Source organism: Podarcis vaucheri, assembly GCF_965113315.1.
Source record: "Podarcis vaucheri genome assembly, chromosome: 12".
NCBI lineage: Eukaryota > Metazoa > Chordata > Lepidosauria > Squamata > Lacertidae > Podarcis > Podarcis vaucheri.
The window spans coordinates 22,393,149-22,414,486 of record NC_138750.1 but is presented as its reverse complement, the minus strand read 5'-3'; the positions used below and the strand labels follow the sequence as shown (position 1 = coordinate 22,414,486).

Here is a 21,338-nt window from a genome sequence, read left to right as displayed (position 1 = left end):
GCCAGTAAAGCGAGATGAGCGCCGCAACCCCAGAGTCAGTCACGACTGGACCTAATGGTCAGGGGTCCCTTTACCTTTTTAGTGACAACACAACACCATCTCAGTCTTATCAAACGCCTGGAAAGAAAGGTCAGTGCTTACCTAGCACAGAAAAGATGTCATCGAAAGCTCTAAGCATTCCACAGACATGGAGCCACAACTGAAAAGACCCTGTCCCATGTCACCGTCCTTTGACTTGGAGAAGGGCCTGCAGTGAAGATCTAAGGCTCTGGTGTGGTTTCTCCTAAGGTTTTAACCTTAGGATTTGTTTTGAAATCGTGGTCCTATAGCAACTTTTACGTAGTAAATGCCTTCATCGCGATTCACAGCGAGCACCGTCAGGTTCGTAAAAGCATGTCTGATGTGGAAACACCCTGCAGTTTCCACTCCTTCCACAGGTAAGTTGATGTTTGTCTCGGGTGTCCTTCCCTGCATTCAAGTGTACTCTGAAAGACAACTTATGGGGTTCCCACTGCTCTAGTTCTCTCCCCACTCTCCCTCGAGCATAGAGTCAACTAGCCTGTTCTGGGAGCATCATTACCTTAAAGGCAAAATTCCTCCCAAGTTTGTGCGGAGAGAGGCCACACCAAGAAGAATTCTGCTTTCTGTGCAACTCTCCGAGATACAGGGGCCATTTCAAGATCCGGACCTGGCAACCCTAATCTGTCTAAAGAGATGGATAGAGAATTTCCTTGAGCGAGTATTAACCGGTCTGAATTTAGACAAAGCTTTTTCCTAATCTCCCTTTTGGCACAGATTGTGTAACTGTCCCATTGAGCAGGCAGGCCACGTTGATCTAAATGAGTCTTACATAAGCACTTGGAAAATGAGCGTATGTGTAGATTTGTATGGGTATTTTATGCTAATATTCTAATACGGCATGTTACATGACATTCACGCATGTCTATTCTTTGTAAATGCAGAAAAGCTGTATTTGTCAGCAGTCCATGGGAGCCAAGTATGGAGGGCCATAGGGGCCAAGCCCGCCCCCCCATTCCAAATCATAGGGCACTCACCCTGTGGCGTGTCCACACAACATGTCAGCATGTCCCACATCGTGTGTGTGTGACATTAGCATGCTGCGGGGTGTTCGCACATGCCGTGCTGACGTCTTGTGGCCCCGGGGGCAATAGTCTATCTAGAAGGGTAGATAGGTAAAGGTAAAGAGACCCCTGACCATTAGGTCCAGTCATGGCCAACTCTGGGGTTGTGGCGCTCATCTCGCTTTATTGGCCGAGGGAGCCGGCGTACAGCTTCCGGGTCATGTGGCCAGCATGACTAAGCCGCTTCTGGCGAACCAGAGCAGCGCACGGAAATGCCGTTTGCCTTCCCACCGGAGCGGTACCTATTTATCTACTTGCACTTTGATGTGCTTTCGAACTGCTAGGTTGGCAGGAGCAGGGACCGAGCAACAGGAGCTCATCCCGTCGCGGGGATTCGAACCGCCGACCTTCTGATCGGCAAATCCTAGGCTCTGTGGTTTAACCCACAGCGCCACCCGTGTTCCTGAAGGGTGGATACTTGCCGTCAACAGAAGCTTGCTGAGTGAGCTTCTCACCTGCAGGCGCTTGCTTTTTCACCAACCTACTTTTCTCCTTAAGTCACATAGAAACAGCTAACTTGCAAGTCAAAAATCTCAGCTTGAATTTGTTTATCTGCCATCGTCAATAAGATGAGGCATGCCGCATGCCGGACAGCACATTCCTGGGATTTAAAAACAAAAGAAATCAAGCCCCTATCAGGCCATATTTCCTTTTGAGACACAGCATGAGAATAACTGAGTTGCCATGTAGAAAATAGAAGCAGTGGTATGATTTGGCATAGATGCACAGAATTGTTTTAATAGTGTTTGCTATTAAGGTAATGCATTCCATAGGATTTGAAATCCTTTAAAACGCCCTTGAATTCTGAGCAAAGGGGCATTTGGCTTAGCGTCACAGAGGAAGTGATACACACAATGACTTCCTTTGTACCCAGATGGCATTCTGAAGTCCTTTGTGACACTGGTTATTAAATCTGTTCAGATCTTCTTTAAGCAACCTATCCCTGAACTAAACTCTTTCATGTTTGACATAGCAATAGACAAGCATTACAAAAGTAAATAGCAACAAGGTTGGCCTCTTTTTTTTTTGGCATTGTGTTAAAGTAACATTGTCTAAATGGGTTACTTTGGCTTTAAATAATAGACCTAGTAACTGGCTTTATTTGCTCGCCGGGTACATGTGGTTTCACCTACCATTCTCCACTTTCAATGGGGCAGATAAGGTATCAACACAATTAAAAGTGAAAAATAATCTGTCTGCTTTGCCAGTGGTGAATGCTCAGAGAACACACACTGATACAATAGATTTTGAATAATTTATACGAGTCGTCTTTTTTTTCTTCCTCTTTCCTTCTCGCAATCTGTAAATGAGGACACCTAATGCGACATGGCCAGGATGATACTCTATCCATCTTCCGTTAAGATAAGAAGATGTTTGGGGTGGGGAGGGGGAGGCAGGGGAGAGGGAGGAGCTTTTCAGTCAAGTCTGGTTTTGTGCTGAGCAAGGGGATGGGTGGGTTGGGGGGAAACCGACAGTAAAAAAAAAAAAGCAAGCTTCTATTCATCAGGAATTGCATTTGCAAACTGATAAAAGAAGCAGCAAAGTGAAAATTTCAAAACGCCAAATTAATTTGGCTCCTAGCACTGCTCCTTCATTCAGTAAATTAAATACGAAGTGCCGGCACTCTCCCGATGAAATGTTTGGTGGGTGGCATGCTAGAAGGAACCACTGCTATTTTCTTTTTCTTCTCTCCACCCTCCCCTCCCGGTAGCCCAATGAGACAGTATATCTGGCTGCTAACCAGAAGGTTGGTAGTTCGAGTCCACCCAGGGACAGCTGCAGACAGGATTCTTGCATTGCAGGGGGTTGGGCTAGATGACCCTAGGTACCCTTACAGTTCTAGGTTTCTGTCCAGGCCATAGTAAAACAACACATTTTTGCTTGCTGAGTGTATTTGATTTTGCATGGCAAGGATAATAGGCTTGCAGTGTGTGTGTGTGTGTGTGTGTGTGTGTGTGCGCACGCGCGCGCAGCTCCAGTGCTCCTATCAAAGAGGATTTATACGGGTGCTATAGCGCCCATTAACACTAATGAGAATTGTTCATGTAAATTCCTTATGCCTCACAGGCATAATCTATCCCTCGTAAGAGTGTTCAACACTAATAAATAGAGCAAAATGTGGGCAAATGGGTCCTTTAAAAAAAACCTAACATATGAGACTTCATACCCTGATGGCTATTAATTTAAAGGCGTTATATCATTACAATTATTGTTATTATAGATAATAAATTATGTGTTCCCTCTTGGCATGGGCAGTTTTCCTGGAAGAGAATTTCAGATATACAAACCAATATTGTGGCTCCACCATGGGTTGCAAAAGTGGGTTTAGAGAAATTTGGGATGGGATGCTGCAAGGCAGAGTGAGCTGGGACCCCACCAAGTATGTGGAGGTACAATTTCTGGGAAGAATTACCAGGCGGGAGAATAGTTCCATAACACCTCTCTTTGCTTGCAGATTCTCTTGAGCAAATGGTGTCTTTTTAGTCCATTCTCACCCACCTTGCTTTTTTAGCCTATCCGCTCCCAGCTGAAACCAGAAAAATGTCCTGGAAAATAGCTGAGGGGAGAATCAGCAGACATAGGAAGTGTTAAACACTCCCTTTTCCCACCTGTCAGTTTTTCACCTGCAAATATTTCTTCATTGCAGTATATCAGGAAATACAAGCTTGGGAACACATGTTTGCCATGATCTCTTTAATAGTCCTGCCCTAATTAATTAATTCATTAATAATACCCACCGCCTCACCCTAAGGTCCCAGGGCAGGTTTAAGCTATTTAAAATACAACATTTTTTTTTAAAAAAACTTAAATTTCAAAAAAATATATCAAAGTCACGAAAAATATCTTCTAATTTCAATAACATCTAATAAAAAGTAACCATTAATACAATTTGAATTTTATTATTTCGGTCACAGGCCAGTTCCAGCCCACATACAATATCAAGTAAGTCATAAAACACGATAGGGGTACATTTGAATTTGCAATTAAGTATAACCGGGACAATACAGATATAGCAACAGTTAAAAAATATATAAATTAAATCTTGGTCACTAACATATAACCTAAAATTATCATCTAAGGCCTTAATCATTATGATAGCACAGCTTGTTCCCTAAGTTTTATGGCAATCACAAAGAATTTGGCTACCCTTAATGCGATCCCATTCATACAATTGCTTATCTTGTATTCAGATTTCCAATCGTTATGCATTATAAACCTCAAAGGTCATTTTCTAAAAAGAGATTGCTTTTCCCATGTCGTGGGATGCTTTAATGAGATACCCTCTCATCTATGTTGGGCTTTCAAAATAGTGGTAAGAGCCATTGACTGTCCCTCAGCCTAACCCACTTCAGAGGGTTATTGTGGGGATTAAATGAGGAGGGTGAATACCATGTATGCCTCCTTGAGCTCCTGGGGGGCTGGGGAAGTGAGATATAAATTCAAGAAATAAAATAAATAAAGGCTGTCACATTCCCTTGCTTGGAATTAAGCCAAGGGGAGCTGAGCAGCAGAGGCCAAGCGAAAATCTTCTGCACATTTTTACTTCTGCTTAGTTGTATGGTGTTTCCCCACCATTCCATTCCTTTCTCCTGGCACCTTTCCCTTGTTTGTCTACTTTTCCTTCCTGCTTGCCGGCTGCCAACTTCAGCTCATAGCATCGTAGAGTTGGAAGGGAACCCGAGGGTCATCTAGTCCAACCCCCCTGCAATTTAGGAATCTAAACTTGCAGCATTCATGAGAGGTGTTCATCCGACCTCTTCTTAAAAACCTCGAAGGAAGGAGATTCCACCACCTCCTGAGGGCGTCTGTTCTACCGTCTAATACCTCTGTCAGAAAATCCTTCCTGGTGTTAATGTTGTGATAAGCATGGCATATTCACTGCCAACAGTCAAGTGAGATACCTAGACTGTATCTCACTAAATATAGACGTGGGTGAGAGATCCAAAGGGTTCTATTCAATATTAATCATACTCTCATTAAGGTAAAGGGACCCCTGGCCATTAGGTCCAGTCGTGGCCGACTCTGGGGTTGTGGCGCTCATCTCGCTTTATTGGCCGAGGGAGCCGGCGTACAACTTCCGGGTCACGTGGCCAGCATGACTAAGCCACTTCTGGCGAACCAGAGCAGCGCATGGAAATGCCGTTTACCTTCCCGCCGGAACGGTACCTATTTATCTGTTTGCACTTTCACGTGCTTTAGAACTGCTAGGTGGGCAGGAGCTGGGACTGAACAACGGGAGCTCACGCCATCGCAGGGATTCGAACCGCCGACCTTCTGATCAGGAAGTCCTGTGGTTTAACCCACAGCGCCACCTGCGTCCCCATAGTCTCAGGAGACCCACTGAAATTAATGGACAGGACTAAGTCACTTTCCTTACTCACATCCTGTCCAGGAGGTGGTTCTGCCTGTCAGCTTCCTCCATCTCAGTGTTGCCCTTATGGGGAAGAAGATGGGGGCAAATTAGCTCTGCCCGACGTTGAGTTGTGTCAACTACTAGTCCTACCCATTGAAAGTTATTGAACCTGGCTTACATCCATTCATTTCAATGGCTTTGCTCTGAGGAGGACTGGCATTAAGTTAACCTATTGGGCTGTGGCTCCATCTACTATTGGCCTCCCTGTTTTCTGCCCTCCAAGGCCCACTAAGGGCAGGGCCAGCCCAAGACATTTGGCACCTGATGGCAAGTCACAAAATGACAGCCCTGCACCCCACCAGGAAAGAAGGAGTGAGTGAAGAACTACATGAAGAACAAAGGAGGAATAAAGATCTACTTCGGGATCTCCTGCCCCCATGGATCCTGCCTACTGAGGCAGTTGCCTCAGCTTGCCTCATGCATGAGCCAGCCCTCACTGTGGGATGAGACCTTAATTCTTTTGTGCTAAACTATGTTTGCTTTTGTTTGTTACAATTTATCTTATAAAAGGAAATCATTTATTATTTTCAATACATAGGATATAAATACAAACAAAAGCAAATTTTAAAATATCAGAAATGACAGAGGGGGGCCATATATCCATTTTCTTGTCAACAAAATCAGAAGCTGTGAGGAGCCGCCCATTAGTGGAAACATTTAAAAAGTCCATGTTTCCCATACTGTTTTCTCCGGAAGGCGCTAGAGGTTTGTTGTATTCATAAAAATGATAAAGTCCCACCACACAGTATAAAAATGCTTTGGATCTTCTAAGTCTTTGGAAACCTTTATATTGTGGGTCACCTTTTCTGAAGTTGCTAGTTCCGTACACAGGAATATTTGCATGGAAGTAATTTTGTTGATTTAAAGCAAAGGGACAAATTTATGTCTCCCTCTGTTGTTCATGAATTTGCAACCACGGGGAACAGGAAGACATCAGCACTCGCCTATCCAACCTCTTCCTGTAAGTGAGAGGGGCCTTCTCATTTTCCTTCTTGAGCAATTGTAATTGAGCAATTGTAATTAAATTAAATTAAAAGGGTTGCCTGGGTCTCGTAGCCTAAGAGGACAACTGTTGAACAGGTGACCTATAAATGCAAGTCAAATGGGTCGAGTATCCCTTCTTGTAATGATTATATAGTGGGTTTTGTTCCCCGTGTTCTGTGGATAGGGTGGCTCATTTCTTTTTTAAATGTTTTCTTGCCCGACTTCCCTATAATATCAGCAACAGCACGGACTTAGTTCCAAATATCCCCTTTGCACAAGCTGGGGGCTCTTCCATTCATGCAAGTTGGGTGTCTCCGATTACCATTAATTATCTACCCCCACCCACAGCTGCAGCCCCCATATTTGAACTGCACACCTTTCTGGAGGGTTCTCCAGCTCTCAGCAGCATCTTTTATAGGGCTTCAGTGGGAAGGAGGAGACGAAAACCTCAAATGGTTCGTGGAATTCAAGCCATGGTATTTGTTCAGAAGGACTAAATCCTCAGTTCAAACACAGATGAGCAAGAAGAAATTATTTTATCAGATAACTGAAATATACTCGGAGTCGAGAGTGGATTTCATGCTCTTTATTCAGCTCATAGTGGTGAGAAGGAATGGAAGTACCCCCAGAATGTCTGCTTTATATACATTATTCACACAATGGGCTCCACGTGATTGGCTAATTCCGGGATTTTCCTGTAGGCCAATCAGGTTGCTTATTCACTTCCACCTGGAGCTGGATTGGCTGGCTCCTGTGGACCAATCAGACTGCCGCAGTCTGAATCCTATTGTTTTAGGACCAATCAGACTGCAACTTGGATCCTATTCAACTCAGTACATAACAATAACCTTTCAGAATTAAGAAAAACCTGAGAAGTCACATTTAATTTTATTTGATACCTTGCTATAGTTTTATTGTGCATGGGTTGAATCTTGCTTAGTTGTGAAGCCCTGAAAACAATCATTTTGGGATCCTTAAATGGCCAAACTAATCCCTAAAATTAGGAAGGTGCCAGCACTGAGATGATGTTGTATTGTTTATGTGATCTCTTCTCCCTGCCTCCACTGCTTTGCACAACAGGTATTTCACTCTGAAATTTTTGCTGTGGGTTCAGACCTGTCACATGGCTTCCATTCCTTAGTCCATAGCCATCGCACTTCGGTTGAACTAACTGTCAGCTGCCTCTTCATCTTTGCTGTGATCAAATAGTTCCCCTTTCTGGTTTTAAAAATACGTGGCATTATGAGAAGTAAATGGCCACAGTGTGGCTCCATAATTTAAATACAGGCAGGCATCCTATTGCAGTTAACTGTCTTGCTTCGTTTGCCAGTCGAGATAATGCATTGTTTACAAAGTTTATTGCTGAATTCAGAACTGGGTCTTTCTATTTCTTAAAACAATAAAATAAACTAACTAGGGTGTTATAACGTTAATGTTCTGCGATTGACATATAAAGCCTTGCAACCAGATTATCTCTGGGAATGTCTTTCCTTGTATACCTCTGCCTGGTTGCTTCGATCCTCAGGAGAGATGCTCTTAATAGAGTTGTACACTTTGAGGCTTCGTTTTATGTCCACTCAGACATGAGTGTATTGGCACCTTCCCTTTGGGATTTGCTCCCAATGAATATAAGGCAGGCACTTAAAGTATTAGCATTTCAGCACCCGGTTAAAACTCACCAGTTCATCCAGGCTTTCTTTCAGGAGTGATTTGTTTTGGGCTTTGTACTTATGTATTTTGTACTTATTTATGAGTGTGACTTTATTGTTTGTTTTCTGCTGTTCACCACCATATGTTTTTTTTTTCTTCCTCTTTATGTTGCTGGTATCCAAATGTCTGCAAGCAAACAAACAAGATTTGCCCTGGTTCATACATCCAGCCAGGTGGCATTGAAATAACCTTAGGGGATGCTGCCACCATGTGAATCAATGACTGGTCACCTGGAGGCGTCAACAAAATGGAAATTCATGCAATGTACTTTTAGTTTAGCACTAATGCAGAGGTCCCGGGTTGTGCCACAAGCTATCTTCCTGATGGAGGGGGCGATTTTTGTTGTTCCTCTACTGAGCTCTTGCAGAATCCCCCCCTCCCCGCAACACAGTATATGAACCTTTCTTTTTTTCTTCTATTTTCTGAATCCTTGCTCTGTGTACTGGGCTACATTCCCTCTACTGGTAAATAGCATTGTTTATTTTTGATTAAACGTTATTTACCATGTTGTGAAGTCATCATATTAGATGCTGAATATTTCATAAAGCCTTGAAGGTTATCAAACCTGGTCATAGTGTTGCATGCATTTCAGTCACTTTGCAGAGTAACTTTCAACATGATGAGAGGTTTCATTTCATTCCTTTCTTTCCTTCTGCTTGATTGCAGGGTTTTTTCCGCAGGAGCATTCAGAAGAACATGGTTTATACATGTCACCGAGATAAGAACTGTGTTATTAATAAAGTCACTAGGAACCGCTGCCAGTACTGCAGACTACAGAAGTGCTTTGAAGTGGGAATGTCCAAAGAATGTGAGTTGCTTGCAGAAATTGTCTCATTTTACTTATCTATATCTATATATTTGGATTACAGTGGTGGTCATGGGGGTGTGGCTTCCTAATCAGACATATTGGGTTCAGAAATTAGTGTGGATGCTACTTTGAATATCTCTTCCTTTAAAAAATGGGGGGAAGTTCCTTTTTATATAGCACATGTCTACATGGGGATTTCTCTAAACCACTGAGTCTCTTGGGCTTGCCGATCAGAAGTTGGCGGTTTGAATCCCTGTGACGGGGTGAGCTCCCATTGCTCTGTCTCAGCTCCTTGCCAACTTAGCAGTTCAAAAGCACGCCAGTGCAAGTAGATAAATAGGTACTGCTGTGGCGGGAAGGTAAATGGCATTTCTGTGCGCTCTGGTTTCCGTCACAGTGTTCCGTTGCACCAGAAGCGGCCACATGACCTGGAAAGCTGTCTGTGGACAAACGCTGGCTCCCTCGGCCTGAAAGCGAGATGAGCGCCACAACCCCATAGTTGCCTTTAACCGTCTAGGGGTCCTTTACCATTTTTTTACCTTGTCGGAGCCCATAAATGGTTGTGTCGAATCCCTGCAAAACTACACAGCAACTCTGTTCCCAATCCAAACAGCAGGATCATAGTAGGGCTCCCATGTGTTGTGCAGCCCGCATGAATGTGCAAGTCTCACACACCTCACTGTCTGTGGAGATTGCTTCCTGTACATCTAGCTTAGCACTTGCATTATGACCAAGCAGCCTGGTATATGTTTTTTTTCTGTAGATGAGCTTGTAAGAAAAACATATTTCTTTGTGTGCACACACACACACACAATCCAGAAGCTGAATGTTACAGGTTCATCTGTGAGAGAGAAATATGTTGATAATAAACATGCGGATTGAAGAGAAGCTTAAAAAAAGAGCTCTCAAATTATGAAATAACTGAGCCCAAGCAAAATTAGAATAGAAGGAGATGCCTGTTAGCAAAGACCAGTGAGCAAGCAGACATATGAAGAGTCAGAAGTAAAAATAAATACTGATGTACAAGTGTCAGGACAAAAGGTGGGATGGAGAGAGTCAGTGGTACCAACTTAAATAAAATATTGCGGGGGGGGGGCAGGTAAGCCCTGTCCCGCATAATCAATCACATGATGCTGTGTGCATACACCATTTGAATGGGAATGTCAATCAATTTTGTGGGGGCCTGGCCCCCTCAAATATTTTATTGTGGGGACTGAAGCCCCACAGCCCCTAGGAGTTGGCTCCTATGAAGAGAGTCATGAAATGTTTGTCCAAATAACCTTTGACGGTGCCGTGGAATAAAGTTGAGAGAATACAGTGAGATGGCCTTTTCTTAATTCCAACTGAATTAGAGTCAGGAAAGGGCCTCTGAGGTGGGAGGGGAGGAAAAGAGGGGAGATACCAGCATTCTTGTATGATTTCCAAGATATGCAGAAGTGCCAAAGGCCCCCCCCCCCCAAAAAAAAAATGCTTAAAAATTGTGGTAGGCTCCTCTGCCCAATGAAGATTGAGTATATACAATAACTTCTAAGAGCCATGAAATGTTGCACGTCAGATGGAAAAGAAAAACAGTGAATTGGCGGACAGTGTGGAGCGACTTAAACATCCTGGCATTGTCTAGCTGCAACCCTGAAAAGGAGCAGTCCTATTAGGGGCTGAGGACATGTTGCAGCCTTTCACAGCTTTGCTTGTGAATGTCAGAAAATGCCATCAGATCTCAGCTGGATCAAACCAAAGCCCCATCTAGCCAGGCATTCTGTTCTGAAAGTGGTCAGCCAGTCGCCCATCAGAAGCCCACAGGCAGGAGGACATGAGTGCAATGGCCCTTCAAGCCAGGCTTTTACCTTTTATATATCTCACCAGTGGCACCCTGTACGACACTAAAATTCAGCGCCCCACTTCTCATGCCACATTCTACAGCTTTGTTTTGGCGCCCCCTGCAGCCTGGCACCCAGTGTGATCACACCAATCGCACCCTACTAAAGCCACCTCTGACCTCATAGTGGGTCAGATACAGAACATTTTGATCGTAAGGTGCATCGCAAGGTTCATGTTGTTAAGTTTATATTTTTTCTGTGCTTGAGTCTTAAGAGGTGAGATTTCTAACCGGGCTGTAATGTACACCGCTACACTAATCTTAAGCATCTGTGTTTCTTCAATTGCCTGAAACTCCTCAGTTAGAATACAGCGCTGCAAACTTAGATGCAAAAGCAAAGCAGGTCTTAAACTCTTGTCCTGTGTTTACAAGCGCCAGAATCAGAAGGAATCTGAAAAGCAAGATGCCCAGAGTGTGTAACAAGATCTTCCGTGCACCTGCATTGAAAAACAATTCTGTAGTAGAGGGAGGAATACAGCCATTGCCTGTATAAATTACTTTTTGAACTCTAGCTGTCTCGTAGCAGAATTTTGGATGGTGGGTGTCAACTTGGAGTCCACATAAAATATTTAGTTGATAATTTTTCAGTTACAAGAGTTGGCAGGGAAGCAGAGTAATAAAAGTGCAGCCATTGATATCTTCTGGGTGCAAATAAGGGTAATACAACATTAGTATGAAACACAGTACGAGGTTACTGTGATGTTATTTTTGTTTATTCGTTTTTTATTTACTAAATTTAATTGGCTGCTTTTTTTACCAAGGCAACTCAAAGTGACTTGCAATATGTGATGATAATATTTTTTTTACACCTCTGCAAAAGAAAAACAAATATCTAAAATACAATCTTATTTTTAAAAGGCAGGATTAAAACATCCCACCCACTGAAGGAGTCCACAGATAAGATATTAAAAACATGAAAGTAATGAGAAATTAGACATTCACAAAGTGTTCCTAACTAGCAATTTTATAAAACTAGCATTCCTGAATGAACTGAGTGGTTTCAAACTTAAGTTTTACTCATAATAGACCCATTGAAATCAATGAACGTGACTTCGCTTCGGCCCATGAATTTCAGTAGGCCTACTCTGTGTAAAACCTAGTTAAATACTGCCCACTGTTTTTGGTTATTCCCTTAGGAAAGCGTTTCTACAAAAGCCACTTCAGCTGTGTGTGTGCGCGCGCATGACGTCTCCCTCCCCTTCCTGCCATTCTGTTCACAAAGTGCTTGATTGGCTGCAAGCGCATTTCCCCGTACAACATGAGTGCCACAAACAAAGGACAAGAAGACGTTCCCAAGGCTCTGCGGGGAAACAAGCCTATGTTGCTGAACCAGCCCCCAATGGGCAAGTTAATCATGGTGGACAACGTTAATAGCAACCCAAATGCCTGCTCCTAAGGGCAGAGAATGAATGAATGCCCAACCAGAGCTGTGCGAAGTTGTCTGCATATCCATTACTGTTTGGGTTCTCTGTATTACGGAGAGGATAACTGGCAGCCTTGCGGGCAGAGGCTGCCCTTTCCGTCGGTTTCAGTGGAAAGCAGCTGCGTCCGTTAAGCCTGTGCCCGCCTCCTCCCGCAGTCCCTGCCGTGGATAGGAATTTAAAGGCATCCATGAGTATAATGTGGTTGTGAAGAGCAGCAAACCCTGTTTCTTTCACTAAGTAGTGGTTTACTTTCAAATAGGTAAATGAGGAGCTGCAATTAATTCAGAGATTTGTAGCAGAATAATTATTCTCTTTGAACGTATCCAGGGATTTTATGGCCCTTTTTACTGTAGGGGTTTCCCCTCCCCCCAATGCTCTGCAGAGCTAATGAGCCAAGACTGATGGCAGATGCAGATTTGAATTTTTCTCTTTGGATTAGTGTCTAGTCCTCAAGTCCAGATTGAGGCAGGTGCTGTATTATGCTAGGAGAAAAGGCAACCACATTGCACCAGGACTGTACTTGTGTGCCTTCAGGTGGGATGGCCATTTTCTTTCCTTTTACCTTTTCTAGATACACTCCTGATGGAAGTTACAGATCAAAGCACCAGGTTAGGGACGCTTGTCCTATATAATTCGAAGGTTATAATAATAATAATAATGTACGCGGGTGGCGCTGTGGGTAAAACCTCAGCGCCTAGGACTTGCCGATCGCATGGTCAGCGGTTCGAATCCCCGCGGCGGGGTGCGCTCCCGTCGTTCGGTCCCAGCGCCTGCCAACCTAGCAGTTCGAAAGCACCCCTGGGTGCAAGTAGATAAATAGGGACCGCTTACCAGTGGGAAGGTAAACGGTGTTTCCGTGTGCTGCGCTGGCTCGCCAGATGCAGCTTGTCATGCTGGCCATACGCTGGCTCCCGGCCTATAGAGTGAGATGAGCGCACAACCCTAGAGTCTGTCAAGACTGGCCCGTACGGGCAGGGGTACCTTTACCTTTACTATTATTTATACCCTGCCCATTTGGCTGAGTTTCCCCAGCCACTCTGGGCGGCTCCCAATCAAGTGTTAAAAACAATACAGCATTAAATATTAAAAACTTCCCTGAACCTTCAGACGTCTTTTGAAGATAGGATAGCTTCTTATTTCCTTCACATCTGAAGGGAGGGTGTTCCACAGGGAGGGTGCCACTACTGAGAAGGCCCTCTGTCTGGTTCCCCATAACCTCACTTCTCGCAATGAGGGAACCGCCAGAAGGCCCTCGGCGCTGGATCTCAGTGTCCAGGCTGAATGATGGGGGTGAAGACGCTCCTTCAGGTATACAGGACCGAGGCTGTTTAGGGCTTTAAAGGTCAGCACCAACACTTTGAATTGTGCTCGGAAACGTACTGGGAGCCAATGCAGATCTCTCAGGACCAGTGTTATGTGGTCCTGGCGGCCACTCCCAGTCACCAGTCTAGCTGCCACATTCTGGATTAATTGCAGTTTCCGCGTCACCTTCAAAGGTAGCCCCACGTAGAGTGCAATGCAGTAGTCCAAGCGGGAGATAACCAGAGCATGTCCAAGCGGGAGATAACCAGAGCATGCGCCACTCTGGTGAGACAGTCTGCGGGCAGGTAGGCTCTTAACCAGGTGGAGCTGATAGACAGCCGCCCTGGACACAGAATTAACCTGCGCCTCCATGGACAGCTGTGAGTCCAAAATGACTCCCAGGCTGCGCACCTGGTCCTTCAGGGGCACGGTTACCCCATTCAGGACCAAGGAGTCCCCCACACCCGCCTGCCCCCTGTCTCCCCAAAACGGTACAGGTTGATAGATAAAAGCATGGTTTAGGCTAGGGCTGGGAGAGATCAACTTTTCAACATCTCGATGTTATGACCAGCCAAACATCGCAATGTTGAAAAGTGGAGGGAGGAACAAGCTGCATTGGCCTCAGCCCCCCAGGGTGAAACCACCACTCCTACCAGTGCCCGGCAAAGGGAGGAAGGAGGCAGCGGAGAAAGTAAGGCGCAGGCAAACCCCACCTGCGATGTACAGCTGGTTGAAGGCACCATTGCACTCTGGCCCTCAAATTGGTCCTGGATGTTGTATTGATACCTCAGCCAGGCCTAGTTTAGACCAAATTGAAATATATCTGTGTATTTTCCCCCCTGTGATCAAATATATTTGCTCCTCTGAGGATAGTGTTTAATAACTCTCTGTAAGCAGTTAGCTTTATTTCTCTTACCTGCAAGACATTCTTTCTCTCTCCCTCTCTCTCTCTTTCTCTGTGTCTCTCTCTCATCTTCCTAGTTTCACTTTGCCTTCCATCTGCCAGTTTTAAGGTTTCAAAGCAACGAGGCCAGTAAATTATTAATACCAAAATGAAACCCATGTTCTGCTGAGATGGTTATGTAATAGCAACAACGGCACCAAACTCATCTAATGATCTTTCCCTCCCGTGCCATGTACAGCGAACTAATAGCTTGCAAGTTCATTTGCAAATCATTTAGTTTCAGAAAAGCATTGTAGACAATTGAATAATCCTGCCAAAAGAAACAACCAAAGGGATTTGAGCATCTTGCTCAGTTGCAGGGGTAGCTGCACCCCATGTGGTTTATTTATTTATTTTCTTGTGTTTATATTCCACCTTTCCCCACATCGTAATGGGGCTCAATGTGGCATGCACACAATTTCCCAGGGACTGAGACTACCCAGACCTGTTGAGCTTTCAACAAAGGAAGGATCATCACATGCCTTCAGATCGTACTCTGGGAAGGAAAACGCAACTCTGCTGTCCTCCACCTGATCACCCCATGCAGAAGAAGCCCTGTAGATGTAGAAGAGGACCTTCATCCACTGTGAATGGCTAGAAGTGTTGCAGTGCACTTGAAGCCATAGGAGCACTGTAGGAGGGGCTTGTCAAGGGGCAAGAGGGCATTGCATACATCTGGTGGGGTACCACTCTGAAACATCTCTCTGCATATATATATATATATATATGCTTTCGTAGATTTTCACGGGTATAGGAATGCAGGTTTTGGTGTCTTCGGGTGTCTTCCCGTGTAAGAGTCGGGGTGTCTGTGCGACGTTTCGACGAGGTCTCACTCGTCATCTTCAGGCTGGTGCCTCATCGTCATCTTCAGCACCAGCCTGAAGATGACGAGTGAGACCTCGTCGAAACGTCGCACAGACACCCCGACTCTTACACGGGAAGACACCCGAAGACACCAAAACCTGCATATATATATATATATATATATATATATATATATATATATATATATATATATATATATATTAGGGGGTGGGAATGGTGGGAGATTGAGCCCATTATGATAGCAACATAAACCCCACATTAAGGCTGCAATCCTTAACATGCTAAATAATAATAATAATAATAATAATAATAATAATAATAATAATTTATTTATACCCCGCTCATCTGGCTGGGCTTCCCCAGCCACTCTGGGCGGCTTCCAGAAAAATATTTAAATACTGTAATACATCAAACATTAAAAGCTTCCCTAAACAGGGCTGCCTTCAGATGTCTTCTAAAAGTCTGGTAGTTGTTTTTCTCTTTGACATCTGATGGGAGGGCGTTCCGCAGGGAGGGCGCCACTACCAAGAAGGCCCTCTGCCTGGTTCCCTGTAGCTTGGCTTCTCGCAGGGAGGGAACCGCCAGAAGGCCCTCGGTGCTGGACCTCAGTGTCCGGGTAGAACGATGGGGGTGGAGACACTCCTTCAAATGGTACTGCCTGGTACTGCTTACCAACAGTAAATCCTCTTGAACTCAATGGGGCTATGTTCAGAAGTAGGCAAGTGTAGAAAATGGTAATTTCCCCCTCCTGCCAAGCCTTGTGACTAGCATCTTTTCAGAATTGCTAAAGAATAAAGTTGGGGAAAGGGTGGGGGGAGGAAACACAGAGAAAAATCTTAACGCTCAGGGGAAAAGGATAGCAGATAGCAGAATCAAGAAGGAAGGAGCGATGTTTCTGAATTACTGCTGCACAGGCCAGAGTGTGGGGAGGAGGGTGTTTGTCCTAGTGGAACGGGGATCCACTCAAGTACTCTAGTGGAGTGAGTATTTGAGGATTCTGAAAGAGGATGAAAAATATATGATTGCTACTGAGAGAAGGGGGTTAGGTTAGGTTAGTTCTGGAATAGCTCCTTCCAGTTTTCCAGGCTTTGTGGGGCAGGGGAATGGAATTATTTTTAGTTTCTGACATTGATTTTTCATTTCCAACACACAACCGTGAGACCCATCGTAGCAGAAACATGAGCTTTAGCGCTTTTTAGTTGAATCATCCAACTGATGCCTCCCATTTTGTGTGTGCCTTTTCGTTTTCTTTGTTGGGGTAGAGTAACATAAGGGAGATGCAACTAATAAGCTCGTACAAAGATTGATTACATGTCCTCAGCTGGAAGTTGCGCTAAGCCTTATTCTCTGAGGTATAACATCTGTGGTGAGCCTTTCACTGATCTTCTGCTGCAGCATCCATTTTTGACAAAATTATGCCCACTTCTTGTCTGGTTTGCTTTTCATTTGGAAATCCTTCTTTCCTTGCCAGCCCTCCTGCATTTTGATTAAGCTATATGTTTTTAAGGAGCGGGCTAGTGCTGTGTGCTTTTAGTGTTGTTTTAATCTGTATTTTTAGTAGATCTTTTTATATATTGTAAGTGTTTAATTACTTTTTAAGGACTGTCTTTTTTGTTTTTAGCTCCCCCCCCCCCTATTTTGCCTGTGTTTTTCTATTTTTATCTATAAGCCATCTTGAGTTCTGGGGAAAATGGGATATCAATAAATATAACCATCATCATCAGTTCCACCTCTGTTACTATTAAATTCCAAGAATGGTCACACTACCATCCCAGCTCTCATTTTCTTCCAGGACATATGTTGTTGCTTCAGTTTGACTAAGCAATAGGAAGATCCACATTTAATATTTTTTAGCGAAAGATGTGCAGCTCAGTGCTTTGCATGCAGACTTTTTCAGTGACACGTGTTCTGGTTTCATTCAGAATGTGCTGGGTTACTGCAATGCACTCTACATGGGTCTGCCTTTGGAGACTGTCTGGAAACATCAGGAAGAACACCTGTGGGTTCCTGATGACAAGACCACATTGCACAGATTCTGTACTGGTTACACGGGCTGCCAGTTTGTTTCTGGATGCAATTTAAAGGTTTGGTTTTGGTGTTTATAGCCCTAACTGGTTTGGGACCAGATTATCTGAAGGCCTACCTGTGGCAATATGACCTGTTTTGAGGACCTGCTTTCTAGCTTATCAATGAGAAATGCCAGGAACCATTTTCACGGTGGTGGCCTTGTGTTCATGAAATTCCTTTCCTCTTAAGAAATGTGTAAAGGTAAAGGTAAAGGTACCCCTGCCCGAACGGGCCAGTCTTGACAGACTCTGGGGTTTGTGCGCCCATCTCACATCTATTGGCCGGGGGCCAGCGCTGTCCGGAGACACTTCCGGGTCACGTGGCCAGCGTGACAAAGCTGCATCTGGCGAGCCAGCGCAGCACACAGAACGCCGTTTACCTTCCCGCTGGTAAGCGGTACCTATTTATCTACTTGCACCCGGGGGTGCTTTCGAACTGCTAGGTTGGCAAGCGCTGGGACCGAACGACGGGAGCGCACCCCGCCGCGGGGATTCGAACTGCCGACCTTTCGATCGGCAAGCCCTAGGCGCTGAGGCTTTAACCCACAGCGCCACCCGCGTCCCAATAAGAAATGTGTATAGCTCCATAATTGTTGATTTTAGAGAACTGTTTAAGGCATTCTGGCTACACTACAGTGGTACCCTCAGGTTAAGTACCTAATTTGTTCCGGAGGTCCGTTCTTAACCTGAAACTGTTCTTAACCTGAAGCACCACTTTAGCTAATGGGGCGTCCTGCTGCTGCCGCGCTGCCAGAGCACGATTTCTGTTCTCATCCTGAAGCAAAGTTCTTAACCCGAGGTACAATTTCTGGGTTAGCGGAGTCTGTAACCTGAACTGTATGTAACCTGAAGCATATGTAACCCGAGGCACCACTGTATTATTAATAGCTATGTATTGATTGCTACTGATAATTTTGAGGTATAATTTTACATCTGATGGTTGGGGGGTTTTCTACAGAATTTTGAGCACCACCTTTTGAGGGCAATGTGCATTTATACATCTTAAATAAGTAAGTGATTGTGCTTATTTCAATAACAGTACGGAGTGCATATTTTTGTGCAGCGGATTATCGAAAGCTGCGATCTTGACAAGCCAGCTTACTGCGGTGGCTCTCTGCCATGTTTCAGCTCCTTTGGCTTCATGCCAAGATGCTAACCTTACGGCTTGGCTCTAAAAATAACATCCGATTGAAGTGTCTTCACTCTCTTGAACTGCGTTTTTTTAGATCTCGTTTGGCAGTTCTTTCCTCTTCTATGTTCCATATTCAATACAAAACCTAGGTATGTGTTGCTTAGGTGAAAACAAACAAAACAGGAAGTAGAATGCGAGCAGTGGAAAGGCAACTCTTAAAAATATCTGTTATAAGTGAATCATAATCCCTATATTTAGGATTTTAGAAGAATGGTCTATGTGTGTATATCCATGGCAAGACCCACTGAGTTCAGTGGGGCTTACTCCCAGGTACGTATGTATAGGATTGCAGTTTAAGTGCTGCAGGTAACAGGAGAAAACTTACAGCGATCTCTGCAGTGAAATGTTTCAGTCCCATTAACTAGAGCAGTGTTTCCCAACCGGTGTTCCGCGGCACACGAGTGTGCCGTGAGACGTTGCCTCGTGTGCCGCAAGATGCCTGGAGGGAGGCGGGCGAGTCGGGCGGCGAGAGGCGGGGCGGCGGCGGCGAGGAGAGGCCGCGCCTCCTGCTGCTGCCTGGCGCTCCTCCTCGCAGCCGGCAGCGCTGCCTGGGCGCCTCCGCGCGACTCTGCCTCACTGGGTTTGGTCTCCCAGCAGAGACGGGTCACACGCGCACCTCCCTCCCTCCCTCAGCCTGCGCGGAGGGAGAGCCAGAGAGAGGCATCGCTCCTGCGCGGCGGGAGAGGGAGCAGCCGGAGCGATGCCCCAAACGAACGCATGGGACCGGAGGGGAAATCCTCTCCGAGGCGGATTGAGCGCAGCTGAGAGAAGCCTTTCGAGGAGCTGCAGCAACTCCCGGCGACGGCTCCTCAAGCCCCGCCGCCGCCCCCTCCTCCGCCCGCTATCGCCGCCACCACCACAACAGCCGCCGCCGCCTCAGTTGCCGCCGTCCCTCAGTCCCTCGCTCTGCTGCCTCCTCCCACCCCCAAAGCTTGAAGGTTCCCCGGCAAGGGGGAGGGAAAAAACTTTCACTTTTGTGCGTCCCTCCCGGCGTGACGCTGCGCGCTGACGTCACGGGGCGGGGCTTTAATGGTGGTGTGCCGCGAGATTTTTTTTCAGTAAACAGGTGTGCCGTTGCCCAAAAAAGTTTGGGAAACACTGAACTAGAGGATCCCAAATTTTTGGGTTAAGTACAAACCCCGTGTTTGATCTCGTTTGGCAGTGTTTGATGTATCAATTATTCGGTTTGTGGGGCACTGCAAAACGCTGGTTTTCGCTGCAAAAATACCTGCAAAACTTTGGCATGGATTTGGAGGAGATTCCAGATTACGGGGTTCAAACTGTTAGCTTATTTCTCCACTTATCCCACCCCTTTCCAGTGGAATCATTTGTGTGTGTTGCAGAAAAATAGCATAGGTTTGGTTTTTTTAAAGGTATTTTCGTCCTAGTTCTAGTGAAAAGTCTATTAGTGAAGATTCTGAAACTGACTTTTAAAAGCTGTACTGTTCGGTCCTACAGGCAGTGCCAAAGGCTGGGAAAATGTTTCATTATCTCTAGGATTCTAGATGTCCCAAATCTGTAACGGGTTGCCTATTGCAGGCACATTGCAGACTTGGCTTGGATATATCCACAGTGAAGAGATTCTTTGCGTTTTCGAGACACATGCCTAAATTTGGGAGTTGGAGCTAAATGGGATTCCGCGTGTCCCCTGGCAGAAAGTGCAGCTGAATGCAAACATGCTTTTACTGTGGATTACAGGCTTGGCTAGTCATCTGACAGGCACTTTTAATGGCGTCAGGAAGACATGCAAAGAGAAGCACACTGACCTACTTTTCCCCTCTTTACTTCATTTCTTAACCACTGCTCCAAGCAAATAAAATGTTAATAGAAAAACTCGTTGGAAAACTCAATACAACTTCAAGGAGCTTCTCTGTACTGCATGCTTCTTTTAAGAATTTGAGGTTTTCTCAGGGTAGTTCTGGAGTTCAAAGATAATCTGAACGCTTATATACTCTCTGGGGAAGTGAGCTGCTTGCAGGACCATCTCCCCCCCCCCCCCAACTGCTTCAACAGCTTTAATGAGTGGAGTGATCTGCTTCAAGTTTTGCTAAATGATTTAGAGTGACTCTTCCTCAGGGATACCCTTTAGGAACCAATGATATATTAAGTGATCTAAATGTGTTTTTGTGGCGCTTTCAGTAAGTTGGATATTACTTTTCTCTCTATCCGCATTTGGTCTCCTATTTACCAAGGGGGGGAAATGAGACGGAGAGTTTTTCTGTTAGTCCTTCCTAGAGTAGACCTGTTAAAGTTAATTAACCAGGATTCCCTGTTCATACCTGAATGGATTCGGACTTTTTAGCTGAGCTTGTCTCCAAAGGAGCAGGGCAAGTAAAATAACGTATGAACTCTGTTTAGTTTATAAAGGATCTAAAATGTTTTTTTTTAAACAAAATTTTATTAGTTTTCAATTTCAGTCAGATACTAACCTTATTATAACAATATCAATTTATAATACAATTATTAATACCAGTCATTCAAGTACCAGATTATATAATTTAGCTAAAGTGGGGCCCCGCATGGTAGATTTGATTATTTTCTTTATTTCTGTGTTCCAAAATCTTATTAGTTTCAATTACATTCTGGTAATAATCATAATTCCTCATACAACAACTGCAATATTAATAACTTCTATTCGCGTTGACACATTTA

The 21,338-nt window shown here is 44.8% G+C and overlaps 1 protein-coding gene across 5 annotated transcripts in view; it reads left to right on the top strand.

Annotated features, from left to right (window-relative positions):
* The window catches only part of RARB (retinoic acid receptor beta), a 343,954-nt gene that overhangs the window by 287,570 nt on the left and 35,046 nt on the right, over positions 1 to 21,338 (top strand). For all 5 annotated transcript variants that reach the window (XM_082193494.1, XM_082193493.1, XM_082193496.1 and 2 more), the window contains one exon: positions 8,917 to 9,058. In XM_082193494.1, the coding sequence (XP_082049620.1) occupies positions 8,917 to 9,058 (142 nt within the window). The remainder of the gene's footprint in view (positions 1 to 8,916; positions 9,059 to 21,338) is intronic.